The sequence below is a fragment of the Oncorhynchus mykiss genome, chromosome 31 (assembly GCF_013265735.2).
Source record: "Oncorhynchus mykiss isolate Arlee chromosome 31, USDA_OmykA_1.1, whole genome shotgun sequence".
Lineage (NCBI taxonomy): Eukaryota > Metazoa > Chordata > Actinopteri > Salmoniformes > Salmonidae > Oncorhynchus > Oncorhynchus mykiss.
Window position 1 is genome coordinate 42,393,725 of NC_050571.1, and position 19,835 is coordinate 42,413,559.

A 19,835-nucleotide genomic window follows, 5' to 3' on the forward strand; every position below is an offset into this window, starting at 1 on the left:
ATTTATTACGTACAGGTTTCCTTCGTTTCACTCTGTCAATTAGGATAGTACTTGTGGAGTAACTATAGTGCTGTAAACACTAACTGTTTCATGATGAAATCCCTGAGTGGTTTCCTTCCTCTCCTGCAACTGACTTAGGAAGGATGCCTGTATCTTTGTATTGACTGGGTGTATTGATACACCCTCCAAAGTGTAATTAATAACTTCACCATGCTCAAAGGGATATTCATTATCAGTTTTTTACCTATCTACCAATAGGTCCCCTTCTTTGCGAGGCATTGGAAAACCTCCCTGTTCTTTGTGGTTGAATCTGTGTTTGAAATTCACTGCTTGACTGAGGGACCTTTATAGATAATTGTATGTGTGGGGGTACAGATATGTGGTAGTTATTCAAAAATCATGTTATTGCACGCAGAGTGAGTCCATGCAATTTTTTATGTGACTTATACATATTTACTCCTGAACTTATTTAGGTTTGCCACAACAAAACATAATTCCACTTTGACATTATGGGTTACTGTGTGTAGGTCAGTGACCAAAAATGTTATCCATTTTAAATTCAAGCTGTAACAACACAACAAAATGTGGAAAAAATAATGGGGTGTGAATACTTTCTGAAGGCACTGTATGTACCCTGAAAATATATAGATATGGATTCACCCATATATTTGGCCCCTGGTGGCGTGCCACTATAACTAAAAAATAACTTCCAGTCAATGTCTCTATACCAAACCGAGAGTCATCTTGAAGAGGCAATTGGAACTGAGTTGATAGCCCGTAGTGTTCCAAAGTTAGAGCTAAAAGTCTGATGGTACCGGCGCCCATATCACCCATACCACTGGACATCATATGTCCTACGGATATGCCAGATTAGCTCAATCAACATTTTCTCAGCCTCTGAGTATCACAGAATCATAGCAATGTGAATGAATAACAGACATACTGTATTTTCATAACAAATGGCTATGGATGAAATTGATACTGTAAATACCTGTTCAAAACATGAAAAACATAGTCATTTTTTAAATCAAATTTGACTATACCTTTTTTTTTAATGTTTCAATATATGCTAATTTGGGGATTTTTTTTTGTTTCAAAAGGTTCATAAAATAAAAAGTGTTACTAATTGAAAGACAGTGTCTCTGCAATCATTACCAATTTGGTGTAAAAATGACCCCTTTTTTAAGCAAAACATATTTTGGCACTTTTAGGGTTCATTGTGATTGGTGCCTCCTGGTAATATACGAGTCTCTACGTAATGTACCTACAGACTCTTGAGGAAATGTGAGGGAGAGCAGTTCCATCTTGACAATATTAAGGAAAGACAAGCTGCTTTCAACTGAACTCCTCCAATGTAAACAAACTCCTCTTGTATATGATGCTCGTTTGTAGGATGACAAAAGGTTAATCACACTTTGAAACTGTAAGATTTCAACAGACATGACTAAGCAGGAGTAGATTCTGTGGACTTCATGAAATTATCACAAATGTTATTGTCTCTGAGAGGGAGGGATTTCTGGGCTAAGTTCTTATCAAGTTCAGAGTCAGTTCTGTGTCGTAATGGGATGAATAAGAAAAGAAAACGATGAGAAAAGGAAAATCACAGACGAATATTACAGATGTTGTTCTGACCTAGAAATCATTTTCGAAAAGCTGACACTCAAATGTCGACAATTTTCCTCCTCTGTTGTCGCCAAAATAGCAACAACCTCCTCCAAAAGACAGCTAATCAGCGATTCGGGAGAAGGAGCCTTTAATCGTCTATTCAACCGTCGGTAGCAGGGGGAGCTTAATTGTTTATTTTCACAGCTGGTGCATTTCTGATTGCGTCCCAAATGGAGCCATATTCCCTATGTAGTGCATTAATGTTGACCAGGGTAGTAGTGTGCTATATTGGGGATTTTCCTCAAAGTGCGCCCAAAGATTGGCGCTCTAACCGCTCGCAACATACACATTTGATCCAAATTTCCTTTAAAGCATGGTGCTTTGATTTCAGAACCTATTTGCCACACAATCCTTGGGAGCCTGCACATGTCAAGAGGATTCTCTGCTACACCATACCTCTCATAACCTAATGGGGTTACAATCCACACAGCTGTTTATCAAATCATATACAGGCCTCTATCTTGACAATAGAAAGACATGCACACAGATACACACTGCACACGTATCAGAATACAATAATGCATTGCCAATTCGAGGAGCAGCGGGGTTGTATATATCTCATATGATTTGTGAGGACCGTAGTGTGAGGACTCAGCAGTGCCATGCAGTGAGAAGCGAAGAGAATACGTACAGAAACAATTGGCCCATTGGCTTGTGTACGGCTTATCATAACTATACAGGGTAGAAGGTCAAATGCATATACAAAGCAGGAGTGCTACTAAGGAAAATAACACAAACACAGAAATACATAAACCAGTGGTCACCAACCGGTCGATCGACTAGGCATTCCTAGTCGATCACCAAACATTTCTGCAGAAAAGCCGCAGGCCAATCGGATAGCTCATATCACCGTGCCTATAGCTTCTAGGACCCCACAGCAAAGTTTGATACTAGCGTGACATTTCATAACTTTTAAAAGCATGACCAGAGAGAGATGGTCAAAGAATACTGCAAAGAGCTGCTGTTTTTATGAGTGAATTCATGTTCCACTTTCTAATCAGCATTTTTTTTTTTTTTTTCTAAAGATGAAACGCGTTTTTTCCCCTACTTCCACTCACGCTGCAGCTGCAATGAATGAGTAGCCAAGTGTATCAACAGCCCTGCGTTTAAAAAATACAAAATAAAATTAGCAGCTCGTCGTGTCTATTTTAATATCAAGAAATATTTCACTTTCTCTGGTTATAGGAACAGCATGAATTTGTGCACGAGGCAGAAATAATGCCGTTGTGACTCGAGTTCCTCCATCAGGTGGAAGACGGTGTCTCTGGTCAGCCTCACTGGAGGAAAGGAGAGAGCCGGGACCATGAGAGGCAGACCTTCCGCTGCTCTCTCCCTCTCTCAACTGTTATCGAAGCTCGAATTTTGAAATATAATATGGTCTGAGAAGTGCAATATTGGCAGGGTGAACATTTGGCCAATACGCTGTGATAATGTATGAGGACTGCACAAACCTCATTCCTACATAGCGTTTATTAGGTTAAAGTTGCATAGAAGTACATTTTTTAAGTCATACATTTTTTTTACTAGATCTCGGCTTGCTTTTTAACTATGAAAGTGATAGACACACACAAACAAAGACAATACACACACACACACACGTGCGCGCAGAGACGCACACACGCACACTTGAAGAGACACAGGCAGAGACAAAGGCAAAGACAGTCAACAGCATAACATGCACCCCACAGAGATGTACCAGACTGGAGAGGTAGGTGGTGAGAGGTAGGTGGTGGGTGGAAGAAATCACAACATTCCACAGACATTTGTTTCAAAGTAGGCAAGGGCACACAAAGGCAAGAATACATTAAAGGGGAGTATTTGTAGGTGTTTGCGCATTGTGCAACGGTTTACATTTACCAGACGAAAGCCCTGGTTGGAAAAAAAGAGCGAGGGATGGAGCATGCCGAAAAAAATCAGTGTGTGGCGAGTGACGAAAGCCAACTATAGCCCTTGTGTTGCTAACAAAGCGCTTCCTAAAAAGTGCCATGAGACAGGATGTGAAGTCATGCTCTATCAGCGTAGATCTACAATAAAAGGGCTGGTCTACTTAACAGAAACCAGAGTGACCTTCAGTCACTTAGTTAACAAAGCCGGTGCATCCAAAATTCAACCCTATCACCTAGCGCACTACATTTGGTCAGATCTCTATGAGGCCTACAGTTGAAGTCAGAAGTTTACATACACTTAGGTTGGAGTCATTAAAACTTGTTTTTCAACCACTCTACACATTTCTTGTTAACAAACTATAGTTTTGGCAAGTCTGTTAGGACATGTGCATGACACAAGTAATTTTTCCAACAATTGTTTACAGACAGATTATTTCACTTATAATTCACTGTATCACAATTCCAGCAGGTCAGAAGTTTACATACACTGAGTTGACTGTGACTTTATACAGCTGTCATGTACTGTCATGTTGTGTCTTGTCTCTGTCCTTTCCCTTCACCCTGTCTCCCTCTGCTGGTCGTTGTTAGGTTACCTTTTCTCCCCCGCTTTCCCCCAGCTGTTCCTTGTCTCCTCTGACTACCCATTCACCCCGTTTCCCACCTGTTCCCTTTTTCCCTCTGATTAGGTCCCTATATCTCTCTCTGTTTCTGTTCCTGTCCTTGTCGGATTCTTGTTTGTTGTGTTTCATGCCTGAGCCAGACTATCGTCATGTTTGCTGTAACCTTGTCCTGTCCTGTCGGAATCTGCCGGTCTATCTGAGCCTACCTATGTTTGGTTATTAAAGAAGCTCTGTTTAAGTTAGTTCGCTTTTGGGTCCTCATTCACTCACCATAACAACAGCTTGGAAAATTCCAGAAAATTATGTCATGGCTTTAGAAGCTTCTGATTGGCTAATTGATATCATTTGAGTCAATTGGAGGTGTACCTGTGGATGTTTCAAGGCCTACCTTCAACCTCAGTGCCTCTTTGCTTGACATCATGGGAAAATCAAAAGAAATCAGCGAAGTCCTCAGAATGTTTTTTTTGTAGACCTCCACAAGTCTGGTTCATCCTTGGAAACAATTTCCAAATGCCTAAATGTACCACGTTCATCTGTACAAACAATTGTACGCAAGTGTAAACACCATGGGGACAACGTAGCCATCATACCTCTCAGGAAGGAGACGCGTTTTGTCTCCTAGAATGAACGTACTTTGGTGAGAAAAGTGCAAATCAATCCGAGAACAACAGCGAAGGACTTGTGAAGATTCTGGAGGAAACAGGTACAAAAGTATATAGATACACAGTAAAACGAGTCCTAAATCGATGTAACTTGAAAGGCCGCTCTGCAAGGAAGAAGACACTGCTCCAAAACCACCATAAAAAAGCCAGACTACGGTTTGCAACTGCACATGGGGACAAAGATCGTACTTTTTGGAGAAATGTCCTCTGGTCTGATGAAACAAAAATAGAACTGCTTGGCCGTAATGACCATCGTTGTGTATGGAGGGAAAAGGGGGAGGCTTGCCAGCCGAAGAACACCATCCCAACCATGAAGCACGGGGTGGCAGCATCATGTTGTGGGGTGCTTTGCTGCAGGAGGGACTGGTGCCCAAAATAGATGGCATTATGAGAAGGGACAATTATGTGGATATATTGAAGCAACATCTCAAGACATCAGTCAGGAAGTTAAAGCTTGGTCGCAAATGTGTCTTCCAAATGGGCAATGACCCCAAACATACTTTCAAAGTTGTGGCACAATGGATTAAGGACAACAAAGTCAAGGTATTGGAGTGGCCATCACAAAGCCCTACAAACCTGACTCAGTTACACCAGCTCTGTCAGGAGGAATGGGCCAAAATTCACTGAATCTTGTGGAAGGCTACATGACAAGTTTGACCCAAATTAAACAATTTAAAGGCAATGCTACCAAATACTCATTGAGTGTATGTAAACTTCTGACCCACTGGGAATGTGATAAAAAAAATTTTTAAAAAATGAAATAATTCATTTTCTCTACTATTATTCTGACATTTCACAATCTTAAAATAAAGTTGTGATCCTAACTGACCTAAAACAGGGATTTTTTTTTGACTGGGATTAAATGCCAGGAATTGTGAAAAACTTCTGACTTCAACTGTATATTCATTCCTGTTATTGAGATAATCAATCTTCTATATGTAACCTAATCAAACCATTCAAATCAATCTAATCAGTCTGTAACCACGTCAAGTTGATATCACCACTGAATTGAGGGTGTAGAACTAAGCCTATATCAGACCGAAACAAGATAATACTATGTAACCTAATTGACTGTCGCCACAGAAATAATCAGACAAGTTATGGATCAGTGTAGGAGTCTGTCAGAGAGTGCACCAGCTCTGGTTCAGTAGGAGAGAGAAGAAGCCATATGAGTTACACAGCCAGGAGTAGAGGTGGTGCAGTACAGTGCAGCATAGAAGCAGGTTCAGGGTTAAACTACAGACACACAGATTGGTTGTGTTACCATGGTTAGCACCTGGCCACCGAGAGGCAGGACTGGATGGATTTTGATCACCTGCAACATTGACGAAATAAACAGAAGAAAAAGAAAGGGAGGACAAGGAGAGGGGGAAGAGAAAGAGAGAAATATATCAGACACCAATTATCCACTCTGAAAAGTTTTGGTGTTGGCACAAACAGTACAAACTGCCTCATTCACACAGAAAAAAGACACTTGAGAAGGAAAATAGATTGGGTTGGTTTGGAATCATGTCATGTGTATCTCCCGTGTTGTCAGTCTGGGTGAACTATGTTAGAGTAGGAGAGATATTGTGGATGAAGGGCAGGTGAATCAGAAGAGTGCGTTTGTGTGTGTGTGGGGGGGGGGGATGTGCATACAATACTGTGTGTGCAATCCTTTGTGTTTGTGCATTGTGTGTGTGTGTGTGTGTTTCTCCACATGGCTGCCTGGCTGCCAGCAAGCTCAAAATGCAGGCCAAGCTAAGAAGAGTAGGACTCAGGAGTGTGAGTTGTGACACCCTGTTTCATTAACCTGGTCTTATTGGACAAACTTGACATGGGACCTAGTAGGGAGATGTGATTGGCCAAGATAAGCAAGAGGAGAGACAATGTGGGAAATGAACAGGTCATTTCACATAGTGACAGTTAATTTAGGACAATTATTTTGGTCACGGAGTGCATATGCTGGTTTATTTGTTGTTGAGGTTGTTAGGATAACACTGAATGAGTGCTCCATAAGAGCTTTGACAACATATGCTTGTCTGAAATAGGCTTTTTACTATAGGCCCTTTTATAATTAACTCCACACCACCAAGGCACTTGTATAGATTTGAGAGGACTGTATAGATGTGAGCAATGTGGTGAAAATTACACACAGCCTATCGGAGGGAAAGGGGGAGCTACTACCATATTCAGTGCCAAGGTCCAGGGCCCTAAAACCTCTGTGCATACTCACTCGACTCTGTTCATACTAAGCTATGTTAACCGAAGCCTAATGAGGCCCAATAAACACCCGATATAACAGTTTAGTGATTAGCATGGAGCAGGTAGTGCACCAGGAATATCGCAGCACCTGTGGATCCTCCAGCTCCTCCAATACAGACAGGGCTCTGTCTCTCCACCTGCATTTCAATGTAACCCGGAACCTCTACCAGGTGGCACCTTACCATCCCCCTGGATACAGGCCATTCATCATGGCAGGATGGAATATCTTAACATTAGGATTACGTTAACTCACTTCTAGCCCATAGCCCCCACTCGCATCCCATTTCTATTGTGATCTGCACCTTACGAATGACAATGTGACGATGAATGTGTAATGAAGTGCACGGGGATAGCACACGTGTGTGTAGTGAGTGTGTGTGTTGGGGAAGGCCCCAACCCCACACACACAGAGAAGCACATGAGCGTACAGACATGTGTCCGCCCTTGGCATATACCGACTTTCATATTAAGGACAATGGACGAGACTGAGTGTGTTGATGGAATCAGGTTATACATAACGTTTAAAGAGGTAAGGCAGTTACTCTGTGTCCGTGCAGGACACAGATGGTCGCCAGCGAGGGAGGAAGTAACCTCGCCAGAGGTGGGGGGTCCTTACCGTTGCGCGGGGTTCGTTTTCGGCGGTCGCGGAAGGCCGCTCCGGATTGCAGGGCTTCCATTAAGCTGTCCATCACACCTGTCTCATTCTCTCCTCCCTCTGTAGAACAGGACAGACAGAGCATATGGTTAGAGGATATACACCCACACTGAAAAAAAAAATCACAGATACACTAAAATACACACACACGTACGACTCGTCAAGCCAGACTTCTCTCTTGGTTTGGATATGTAATTGGGAGCCAGTATCCATGCACATTTTGGATCCACAATGCATGTATTTGAATGTGTAAGTGTTTGTGTGTGCCTGCAAGTGTATTTACATGCTTGCATACAGTATGAAATGTCAGAGGCCCGGAGCAGTCAAGTGCCTCAGAAGGAGTTTTACGACCCTGTGCCTTGCCCCGCTCCACTAGTCCTCTCAACGACCTACTCCTCCAGATGCCCTACAGCTATACACACAGGCCTACTTCACTGTGGTCTACCCTGTCCTCAACCCTCCCCTCTCCTTCCCTTCCTTCCTTTCCCTATGGTGACACTTTACTTGTATCTCTCCTCCCCTTCCATCTTCTCCCAGGGATATAGGACATACACGCACACACGCACACAGCCAGGTACTGTACATTGTTGGGGAGAGGGAAACTAATCATGATGTGTGAAGTTAGCAAATCCGTCAGAGAGCCGGGGCCTCGTTATCCCCTAATTAAAACGTGATAGTGAACCCTAGTAAATACATCACAGAGACAGAGAGAGGGCTCACTGTTACATTTGGCAAGATCCCCAGGGCCCAGGTGGCACCTGATACCCAGGGACAGAGGAAGTGATGAGGGGAGGGAGGGAGGACAGGTACAATGGCTTGATGAGGTGCTACATTGCTGGGAAGAGTTTTGTCGATTTCTTCGGTTTTAGCCCATCTTAACCCATTTTGGAAAGAACATTTCCTGCGAGCGGGGTATCACTTATTCTCAAGACAGACCCTCCTGCATAAAGGTTCGCTTTTCTGTAATTCCCTGCCGTGCAATCGACGAGACTCGCTAATTCAGAAAACGGCAGAATATATTTGCCCTGGGTTTTAACAGCTCAAAATCAGAGAGGCGGTGCGAGAACAAGAACACGGTAAACAACAGTCGTCTTCTAAGTGGGCTATGTGTCAGATCAAGAGAAGTTTGCTGTGGGGATTTAGACATCATTCTCAAATCATCCAAAATGCATGAGTTTTTTTACTTTAATTTCTGTTGAAGCATTATATTTAGTGTGTCGAGGGGAAGCGTTTGGACACAGTTGGGGATGTTAAGAGATTCTCAGAAGCCAGGGCCTCATCTTTGAGCTATGAGCTTCCGGCATTAGAGCTGAGGTCTGGCCGGCTGTGGTGGAACGTCGGGTCCAATAGGACATTGTTAATGGAGCGCTGGAAGGTCACCGGGGAGCATGTTTCCCATTTTAGTCATTTTGCTTCTTTGTGTCTGTGATCCTCCGTCTTGAACTCAGTCTACCCAGCCTAGCTCCCAAGCCTTGGTCATTACAAATGATGAATTGGGCTACAGTTAAGCGAGAACTAGGACAAATTGATCAAAGTTGTCAGGGGCCCTGTGTGATGTCTAGGTCTCTGAGAAGAATGAAACTGAAGCAAGCGCTGTCTAAAAGTTTTCCAGGAGCCAAGGTGCAGTAGATAAATGTTTACCTGCCCGGACTTAACACGTTGCATTCATGTCGAGGTCCTGGTTCGCCTAGATACGGAAAAACATGAACAAAGTGGGAGCCGGTGCTGTTCTCAGTGTCATAGCTGTTAGATACAGATTGGCAATCTTGTTTATACAGGGCAAAGCAGGTGAAATGCATGTCCCGCTTTAAACCAATTAGCAAGGCTATCAAAGTGTAGCCGAGCCAATTTGAAGATAAGCACTAGCTACTTGGACTTTGCTTTGTTCTGTTTCAAGATGGTCTAATTAAGCTTGATTTAATCTAGGTGGCTTTTAAACAAAGCACATAGAAAGAGAGATCATACACTTTGGTTTTCAAAGTAGCCCTTGGGAAGGGCCTTAGGAAGAGGGAATGAGACGAGCAAATCAAGAAAATAAATTAGCGCAAATAAAGCGTTTGTGGCTAATTAACATAAGATGCGTTTCTATTCTTGGGTACATCTTTTTTTCTGTAAATCATTTATCATTGGGAGGTTGTGTTGCTTGGATAAGGCAACAAAAATAATACTGTGCGTCTAGCTTCTCTATGGTAATAGTGGAATATGTGGCATTTCCTCAAATTAATTATGTCCCAGTGTCAACTTCTTCGATTCCTAAATTAAATTTGCCCGACAACGCCACGCCGCAATGGAAAAACAAAAGATTGATCAACGCTCACTGAAAGTGCTGCTGAAAGTCCATCCTCAGACTCTGGCTGGCACAAACGTTTCTTCTCTGCCATGATGCCCAGAAGCGAAATAAGAAGCCCCGGCCTTTCTCGCCGTAAACATTACCCACAAGTTAGTTCAGCCATGTATGCAAACGATGGATGGCATAGTAACCTTAATGATCCCAATTTAAAATAGTGTCTGTTCTGGACCACAATGATGAACAGAGGGCCCACTGACTCATTAGTATGGGGGTAAAGATAGATGACCCAGATATAGGACCAAATGCTTCGTCTTCTCTGAATCCTTCCATCTGAGCCATGTGGTGTACCATGCTGTACGCATGGCAATGCACTGCACACACTGTGCTAATACGTGTAGAGACAGAGACAGTGGCCTATCCCAAAACTCCCTCTCCTCTTCCCCTCCTGTGGTAGCACAGTGGGGCCATGGATGTACTAAGCCGTTTGGCGGTTGGAATGTTTTCCAAAGGCAGACCCGGTGTCATCGACGGAACAATGATGGAGCGGCCCAGTATTGACCGGCTCCACACTAAATCTTGGTAAAGAGCACTTAGCTCCCCTGCGTAAGCCACAGAAATAATATGTTTCAATGGTCATCAGTGGAGGCTTTCATCCACAGCCGTCCTCTGCCTGCATTAGCCGCTGAAGTGACTCTGGTTATGTCTTAAATGGCAACCTATTCCTTACATAGTGCACTACTTTTAGTGCACTACTTAAAAAGGGCATATATGGCTATAATCAAAATAAATTAATTATATAGGCAATAGGGTGCCGTTTGGGACATACACTCTGTGCTTTAGGGATTCCCCCCACCCCGTCCGAAGCCATTCAGTTGGAGACAGGGGAGACGTGACGTGACAGGCCCTGGGTCTAATGCACTGTTTAATAGTTCCATCTACCTTATGTGTCTTGATCAGGGGAGAGTCTCCCATTGGAGTGATGTAAGGCGGTTGTTAAAACGCTGCCTGTGTAGAGGGAGAGGGCGTTCTGGTGTTTACACAGTGGACAATTCTATTCACACAACTGTGTGTGTGTTAGTGTGCATGTGTCTTTGTGCCTATGTTGGGTGTGTGTGTGCTTGCGTGGTGTGCATATGTGCATGCTATGTGTGTGTGTGCGCTCCAGCACAGACTGGTGTCAGCCATGCAGTGTGACCTATAGCGGTGGCTGCTCTGGGCCAGTTCAGAGGATGAACTAGAGAGCCAGACAGACCCCTCTAATAGCTACAGTGGCTTGCAAAATAATTAAATATTTTTTATTATGAGAAAAATAAAAAATATTCACACACCCCCAAAGTCAATACTTTGTAGAACCACCTTTTGCAGCAATTGCAGCTGCAAGTCTCTTGGGGTATGTCTCTATATGCTTAGCACATCCAGCCACTGGGATTTTTTCCCATTCTTCAAGGCAAAGCTGCTCCAGCTCCTTCAAGTTGGATGGGTTCTGCTGGTGTACAGCAATCTTTACGTCATACCACAGATTCTCAATTGGATTGAGGTCTGGGCTTTGACTACGCCACTGCAATACATTTAAATGTTTCCCCTTAAACCACTCGAGTGTAGCTTTAGCAGTATGCTTCGGGTCATTGTCCTGCTGGAAGGTAAACCTCCGTCCCAGTCTCAAATCTCTGGAAGACTGAAACAGGTTTCCCTCAAGAATTTCCCTGTATTTCCCTGCATCCTTCAATTCTGACCAGTTTCCAGTCCCTGCTGATGAAAAACAGTGTTCTTGGGGTGATGTGAGGTGTTGGGTTTGCGCCAGACATAGCGTTTTCCTTGATGGCCAAAAAGCTACATCTGACCAGAGTACCTTCTTCCATGTGTTTTGGGAGTCTCCCACATACCTTTTGGCGAACACCAAACGTGTTTGCTTATTTTGTTCTTTAAGCAATGGCTTTTTGTTGGCCACTCTTCTGTAAAGCCCAGCTCTGTGGAGTGTACGGCTTAAAGTGGTCCTATGGACAGATACTCCAAACTCCGCTCTGGAGCTTTGCAGATTCTTCAGGGTTATCTTTTGTCTCTTTGTTGCCTCTCTGATTACTGCCCTCCTTGCCTGGTCTGTGAGTTTTGTTGGGCGGCACTCTCTTGGCAGGTTTGTTGTGGTCCCATAGTCTTTCAATTTTTTAATAACGGATTTAATGGTTCCGTAGGATGTTCAAAGTTTCTGATATTTTTTGATAACCCAACCCTAATCTGTACTTCTCCACAACTTTGTCCCTGACCTGTTTGGAGAGCTCCTTGGTCTTCATGGTGCCGCTTGCTTAGTGGTGTTGCAGACTCTGTGGCCTTTCAGAACAGGTGTAGATATACTGAGATCATGTGACACTTATATTCCACACAGGTGGACTTTATTCAACTTATTATGTGACTTCTGAAGGTAATTGGTTGCACTAGATCTTATTTAGGGGCTTCATAGCAAAGGGGGTGAATACATATGCACGCAACACTTCTCAGTTTTTTTTATTTAGAATTTTCTTGAAAGAAATTACTTTTTTTCATTTCACTTCACCAATTTGGACTATTTTGTGTATGTCCATTACATGAAATCCAAATAAAAATCCATTTAAATTACAGGTTGTAATGCAACAAAATAGGAAAAGCGCCAAGGGGGATGAATACTTTTGCAAGGCACTGTAACACATCATCAAAAACCTCCACAGTGTAGCTCTATACTACTTAATTTACTGTCAGTATACTTCTATTAAATACAAATATAAGATTTTACTGTGTACCAAAACACATCTTCAGGTAACATAAATACAATAATTTGTATGTGGATGCAAGACAAAAATAAAATGCAGATCTGTTAACTTCCTCTGAATCCCAAATGGCAACATATTCCCCACCTATGGTAAACCACCACCTTTGGTAAAAAATTAAATAATAATTATAACACCACTTAAGGAATATGGTGCCTATTGAGAAGCAGACTTTCATCCTCTTCCCATCCTCCGAAGAGAAACGGACGCACTTTGGTTTCAATCTGTATTCGTCGCCATGCTTTCCTTCTTAAGCACCAAAGGGATGGCATTCTTATCATTATGCAGCAGTGTCAACACAGGCTGTTCATAAATTCAATTTGCTATCTGTCATCTCCCTCCATGTTGGGGGGGAAGAAATACAGAGGGATCGATGGAGAACTACATTTCTGATGGCTCGCATACAGTCGCCGACAGCTCTGGAGGGAAGGGACCAAAACTGACAAAAACAAGCAGAATTAAAGCAGAGAGTTTCTGTCTGGTCTGAGTCGCGGTACATAATACAAATAGGGTGCGAAATGGCACCCTATTCCCTATTTAGTGCACTACTTTTGAACCAGGGCCCATATTCTGCAATAAATAACACGATTTATATTGGTAGCTGTTGCAGCGGCAAACATCACTAATTCTAATTCAACATGTATCAATAATAATTATATGTCATACAGTAATATGAGGATAATAACATTAGGTTAGTGTTTATGTCATCATTACCAGCAACAGCGTGGTGTTAGCGAACACACCGGTAATCTCCTAGTTAAACCGATAAGAGTGTGTAAAGACAAATAAGGGAACTACATCAGTAGGAAAACGTGCATTGTGTGGTTTTTTTGCGTCGTCTGTGTGTCTGTCTCTGTTTGCGTGTTTATGTATTGCTTGTGTGTCTCTGACAGTATTTGTGTGTGTGTGTGTATTTATGATTTGCCTCTGTTCGTCTGTCTCTCTGTCAGTGTTTGTGTATTACCTGTGTGTGTATTGTGTGCGTGCGTGTCTGTATCTGTGTCGCTGCCGTCTCCAGCCTCCCCTGCTCCAGCTTTCCCAGTGACAGATCCCCTACTCTCATTTGCACTGTAATGAGCTCTAATAAGTGCTTGCAGCCCTGTGCTTGATGTGCTGAGACCACTCTGAAGGGAGAATGATGCTGCTCCTACTGGAGATGCGCTCCCTATCACCCTTGCCATTCACTCTCTCTCTATCTCTCTCATTCGCACTCTCCCTTGCTTTTCTCCCACTTTCTTTTCCTCTCTCTCCCCTTTCTCTCTCTTGATGGAAAACAAGAAGTAGAAGAAGTTTTCTTTTCTTCCCGGGAATTGTTTTTAAACACATTTTAGCTCATCTGAAGGGCTGCAGAGTCATCTGTGCAATTAACCTGGTGCATTAGCTGTGAACAAAGCTTTTGTGTGGAGGGAGGGAAGCTTGCACTATGGCCAGGTGTATGGCCAGGTGTACAGGCGGTGCCTCTCTCTCTTTCTCCCCCCCCCCCCCCCAGTCAGCCAGCCAGATAGAGCCAAACAGTCAGACATCACTGCCATGGAGGGAGGGCTGGGAGGACAGACACAAGCCACACCCCTCTCTCTCCTCTCGCCTAGCTTTCAACCACACATACACAGATGACTGATTCACGCTATAGAGCCAAACTGAGCAACACCGAAACGTAAGCTGAAAGGTTTGTTTATCCCTCAAATAAGACCATAGCAGACATCTGAGTGCTCCCTCTTCTATTTCTTTTCGTGGGATAGTCAGGTGAAGTATCCTGGGGAAGATTACATTTTAGCTTCCTGTTCTGTGTCTTTTTGTACTACGTTTGAGCAGAAAATATAGGACCCTCTCCAGTGGAGGGGTGGTGGGGGGGCTCTTCTGCCTAATGAGGAAGATGGATACACAAGCAGATTATTCTTGACTGTTTGACTGTAACAGCTTGATGTGCAAACCCACTCATGTCCTCCGTAATAGAATTATGGATGCTCCTACATCCCCCCTGTTCCGATGGGAATAGGAGTGCAAGGCTGGCAAGCCCCAGGATGGCGCCAAAGGGTCGGGCGCCCGGGGAGGAGGGTAGGGGAGGGTGGAGTGGAGTGGGTCAGGACAAAGACCAGGGAGGCACAAAATGAGGATGAGGGCCCCAGTGAGGTCTCTACTGGTTTTGACACAAGATGAAGAGGGTGGTGTGCTACAAAGATGAAAGTAAGACCCCGTTCGCTCCCATCACTCTGTTTTGGCCCACAGAACCAGTGAGAGAAGGATGAGAAAGAGACAGTGGTGGCGAGAGAAAGAGATGAAAGTGGATTAGCCACCGTGGCGATTTGCGTTTGTGGCATGGAGACGAAAGCCCCAGTGATGCCCTGAATAGCTGGATGCATGAATAAGTGAATAAACAAAAACAAAAGTAAACCCTCTCCATCTGGATTAGTAGGCGGTAGCAGCAGCGAGGCCACATGTGAGGCTGGGGTGGGAGAGAAAGAGTAAAGCTACATGTAACAAAGGAGACAGCACCACTACTACTTCTACTACTACTACCACCTCTAACTCTCTTTACATGGAGTAATATTCTATAGGGAAAAATATAGAAAATGTTTTAAAACATTTTTGCATTTCCTTTTGGGCAAGGCCAGCTGGTGCCTGCCTGTTTCAGTCTGTTTTTCTGTTTGGTGCCTAATGAACATGACCCAGCATGCTAGTCCACAGGGGTAGCTCCAGCCTAGACAAGGCAGCCAGCCTGACTGGCTAATTGACAGAGGTAGAGTTGACACACTTTAGGAGGACCACATGGAGTCACCATGTCACTGAGCCAAGTAAGGCCGTACAGAGGCAAGGGCTACATACAGTAGTTGAGTAGTCCTAATGGATCAGTGGGTTAGAGTATTATGCTGGCCAAACCAGGGCTGTGGGTTATATTCCTGCATAGGCAACTTTAACTGGATATATGTGTCTCTGCCAATGTCAGCAGTTCTGTTCAGTAAGCTGCTTTGAATAAAGATGAACGCTATATGACCATATTATAAGCACTGGCATAATCAACTTCATTTTTTTGGTATTATTCTTTTATTTTTTTAGGAACTCAGTCTTACTCAGTCTTACACCAGGTGCAATTTGGAAATTTGATTGCCTCAGCAGTTTTTCTCTTATGTAAGTCAATGACATTCATTCAATTAGCCATGTCAACATTTTTTTTATGGATCGGTAGTTAGTCTAGCCAGCTATCTAAACTTGTAGTAATCATGAATACCGACCAGGCACGCACGGCACGTGCCCAGGGGCCCTGACATCCAGGGGTCACCCATTGATTTTGTTAGTCATTCTCACTCGAATATGAGTGATGGCAAATGTGTAGAATTGCAGAAAATTAGCGTTCAAACAGCAAAGATGTCGCTCCACCTTCCCCATGGCAAAATGGGTAGAATTGAGTGGCATTTGCTATAAAACTGCAAATTTTTTCTCTTTGCCCCATTACAAAATTAGAATAATTGCATGAAATTGCTAATTTTTTGCTCCAGCCCATGGATTGTTTTGAATTGCAGAAAATGTATTTGATTTATTTTACCATAGTATAGTATGGTAATAGTTACAGAGGAGAGGAGATGAATGAGCCAATTGGAAGCCAATTAATGAATGAGCCAATTAAGACTTGTTTTAAAACCGCAACATTTTCTCTACACCTGATTGCAAAATGTGTAGGATTGCAGGAAATGTCTCTTCGTCATTAAGAGTTGGCCAACCAAATCTCACTTAGGGTCCGCAAAAGGCTAGGGCATATTATACCATTATAGTTCCTGCATCCACTAGCTCACAGTAGACGAGGACGACAGTGTGAGCAGTGCTAAGAGGTCCAGTGGTCTAGGGGAGTTTGCGAGACAGGGTGACTCTCAATCATACAAATTAAATCTGTACAACTTCCATACCAGTCTGCCATCCATCCAGAACACATCTCCCTGTCCTCAGTCTCTCTCAAAGTGGCACACTTAACATTCTCTGCCTTCCATTTCGCCCAGATGAGGTATCATCTTCTCCGACTCCCAATCCCGTTTTTTTGCAGCCAGCCGTCTTGGTGGCGAGTAAACAGATTTGACAATGCAATTTGGATGGGCTTTGTAGTGAGTATAATTATGTTTGATTGACTGTAAAGTGACTCCAGACGTCCAGATCGTGAAGTCTCTTGAATTGATCTGGGAGACGTCGGGCAGACCACCCATGACTGCATGAGGAAATGTAAGGATTGAATGAGATTCAACTTAATGAAATTGAACCTTTTTTTCTTCCTAAGGGAGGCGGCTTCATACGTTTAGGCAAGGAAGGAGGATTGGAGGGAAAATGTCACCAATGAGGAATCATAGACACACACACAGATGTATTGTATCTTCTCATTTAGATCTGCCTTCCTGACCTGAGGGAAAAGCAGACCAAATGATGTCAAACAGATTTAAAGTGGTTAGACACTTCAAGTACCACTCCTAGTTAGGCCTCTCTCTCCACACATAGACCACTTTTTATTTTATTTTTTATGTAAAAATACTATTTGATACAACAGACGCCGACATAAAAAACTGGGGAAACAATAATTGTTTCCTGGGGTAACAATAATTGCAGATGAAATAATGATCGTTGGATAATCGAAGGGTTTCCAAGATCTTCACAACGTGGATGGCACATTGTCCGAAAAATTATTTTGATAAAAATGCATCGAAAACAATGTCTGGGTAGGAAATGGACAAGCGCAGAGTTTCCCAAACTCAGTCCTCGGGACCCTAAGGGGTGCACCTTTAGATTTTTGCCCTAGCATTACTCAACTGATTCAAATAATCATCAAGCGTTCATCATTTGAATCAGTTATGTGGTGTTAAGGCAACAAAAAAAATTAACACGAAGCCCTGGGGTCCAGAGTTTGGGAAACGCTGGACAAGGGACTGGCTTATTGTATCACCTTAAAAGACAGAAATACAGACAGATGGTGTGCATCCCAATTACACTCTATTCCCTATATAGAGAATAGGGTGCCATTTGGGACACAGAAACAGTCTCACACACACACACACACACACACACACACACACACACACACACACACACACACACACAAACACACACACAGTGCATCAGTGCCTTGGGGCACAGTCAGATCCTCCAAGATGATACGAACGCAATCTAATATGGCGTTATTTATTAGAGTTGATGGACTACAGCAGATAAACCCGATGAAGCCCAATGCCCTTGTTGCACCTTCCAAGGTAATGACAAAAATCTCAAATTCACAATGGCTACAACCTAAATGGAACTCTACTCCCCTACTCCATATACAGCACAATTTTTTACCAGAGCCCTATGGGGGAATAGGCTGCCATTTGGGATGCAGTCAATGCCGTCCACCACGTGCAGGAGGAATTTTCCCGAGCGCTCATTTGGTTTGCTTCCTACCAGCGCCTATGCCCCGGATCCCTGCGGCATTGAAATGTAACGTAGCATTATTTAAAAGAGGATGCTGCCATGCTGACAGCCGGCGTAAATAACACGTGCAAAAGTGACAGGTCAGCAGTGGCCGTCGTATGCAGATGTGGTGTTCGAGGATCCTTTCTACACACGTCGCCAATGAGGAATAACACACGTACACACACCACCGAGACATGCACACACACACAGACACACAAGCCATCAAGATAAACTGAAAAGAAAATTAGCTCATGGAATAAACATGCAGAAGCGGGAATGTCAGGGCACGACACCAAACATCCTAATCATGTCGATGAATCTGTCCTTACTCACCAGCGTCTGTATCAAACATGAAGATCAATATTATCCCACTAATACTAGACTAATTTAAAAGCTAAGCTAAAGGAATACTATGATGTCTGTTCCAATATGCACACTAGCCTACTGCTTACAGTAGTGTGAGTCAATGCATTGGGTACGCAATTCTGAGTGGAATTTTATTGGAGCAAAACCACAGTCTCTGCAAAAACACTCCTTTTCCCCATAGGTCTCATCTTCCAGCTGTAATATATACTATATCTCTAAGATCATCCTGTGACAATGTTGTCCCCTGCCCTTTTATACAGAGAAGAACATTATGGGGACATTGTGCGACCACGAGGACACAACCTTTTCTCAGCGTCAGCCTCCTGTCATCGCCTCTCTATAATCACCTGCCTGACAAAGTCCCCACACAGGTAAACACACACGCACACGCACGCACACACGCACAGGCGCACACACACACCTCCCCCACACACACAGGCACGCTCTCTCCGGCCCATACGTGTGCTGGCTGTCACTGTCAAACACCACCATCAATCTCCGTCCCCTTCATACTGCCCCTGTCACCCCAGTTACCGTCGGCCCCAGGCAACGGCAAAAACATCTCAGGCTCCCCCGAGACTGGCATGCATTGCGCACACATTTCTGATGGAGATCGGCATATATGCACAATCTGCATTTAAGATGCCACAAGCCTGACCTTGTTAGCTAGGTATAGAGATTGAGATTGACATGGTTGAGGTATACTACTGTATTGTAAAATGTGGATAAACAGGATCTATACATTGATAAAAATGCCTACCAAAGCCACTGGTGGTTCTTTGCTGTCTTTTCCATACCCTTCTATTGTAATACCCGCTTGCTGTAGCGTGTACTTTGTGTGAAAAGCGTGACACCCACTAGTTTTTTTCCCTTCGTTTTTCAAGGAGATATGTAGTCTCTTCAAGTTGCAAAGCCGACAGGGAGAATACATGAATAGGTGTTAGAGGCCATCATTGTCAATGTTGTTCTCTCTCTGAAAGCCATAAGGCATGCCAACCTTATTCTAATAGGCCTGGTGAACTGGGCAAGAGTAGTAGATCATCAGCCAAATGGATGCTTTTTAAACGGTTGCACTCAGTCACTCTTGAAGAGTGCCTTTTAATAATAAAAGGCGCAAGACAAATGAAAAGCTAATTATATAATCGGCTTTATGGATAACCTGTGAAAAGACCTCCTTATTTTCACACTTATTTAGTCCATGACAATATGTTAAGGTTGTGTCCGCACC

The 19,835-nt window shown here is 43.4% G+C and overlaps 1 protein-coding gene across 7 annotated transcripts in view; it reads right to left on the reverse strand.

The window, feature by feature from the left end:
- The window catches only part of LOC110505192 (protein diaphanous homolog 2), a 648,044-nt gene that overhangs the window by 53,821 nt on the left and 574,388 nt on the right, over positions 1–19,835 (reverse strand). For 6 of the 7 annotated variants that reach the window (XM_021584239.2, XM_021584242.2, XM_036969763.1 and 3 more), the window contains 2 exons: positions 7,694–7,792; positions 6,098–6,148 (listed from right to left, as the gene is read on the reverse strand). In XM_021584239.2, coding sequence (XP_021439914.2) covers positions 6,098–6,148; positions 7,694–7,792 — 150 coding nt within the window. The remainder of the gene's footprint in view (positions 1–6,097; positions 6,149–7,693; positions 7,793–19,835) is intronic. The other variant, XM_021584240.2, reaches the window with a different exon arrangement.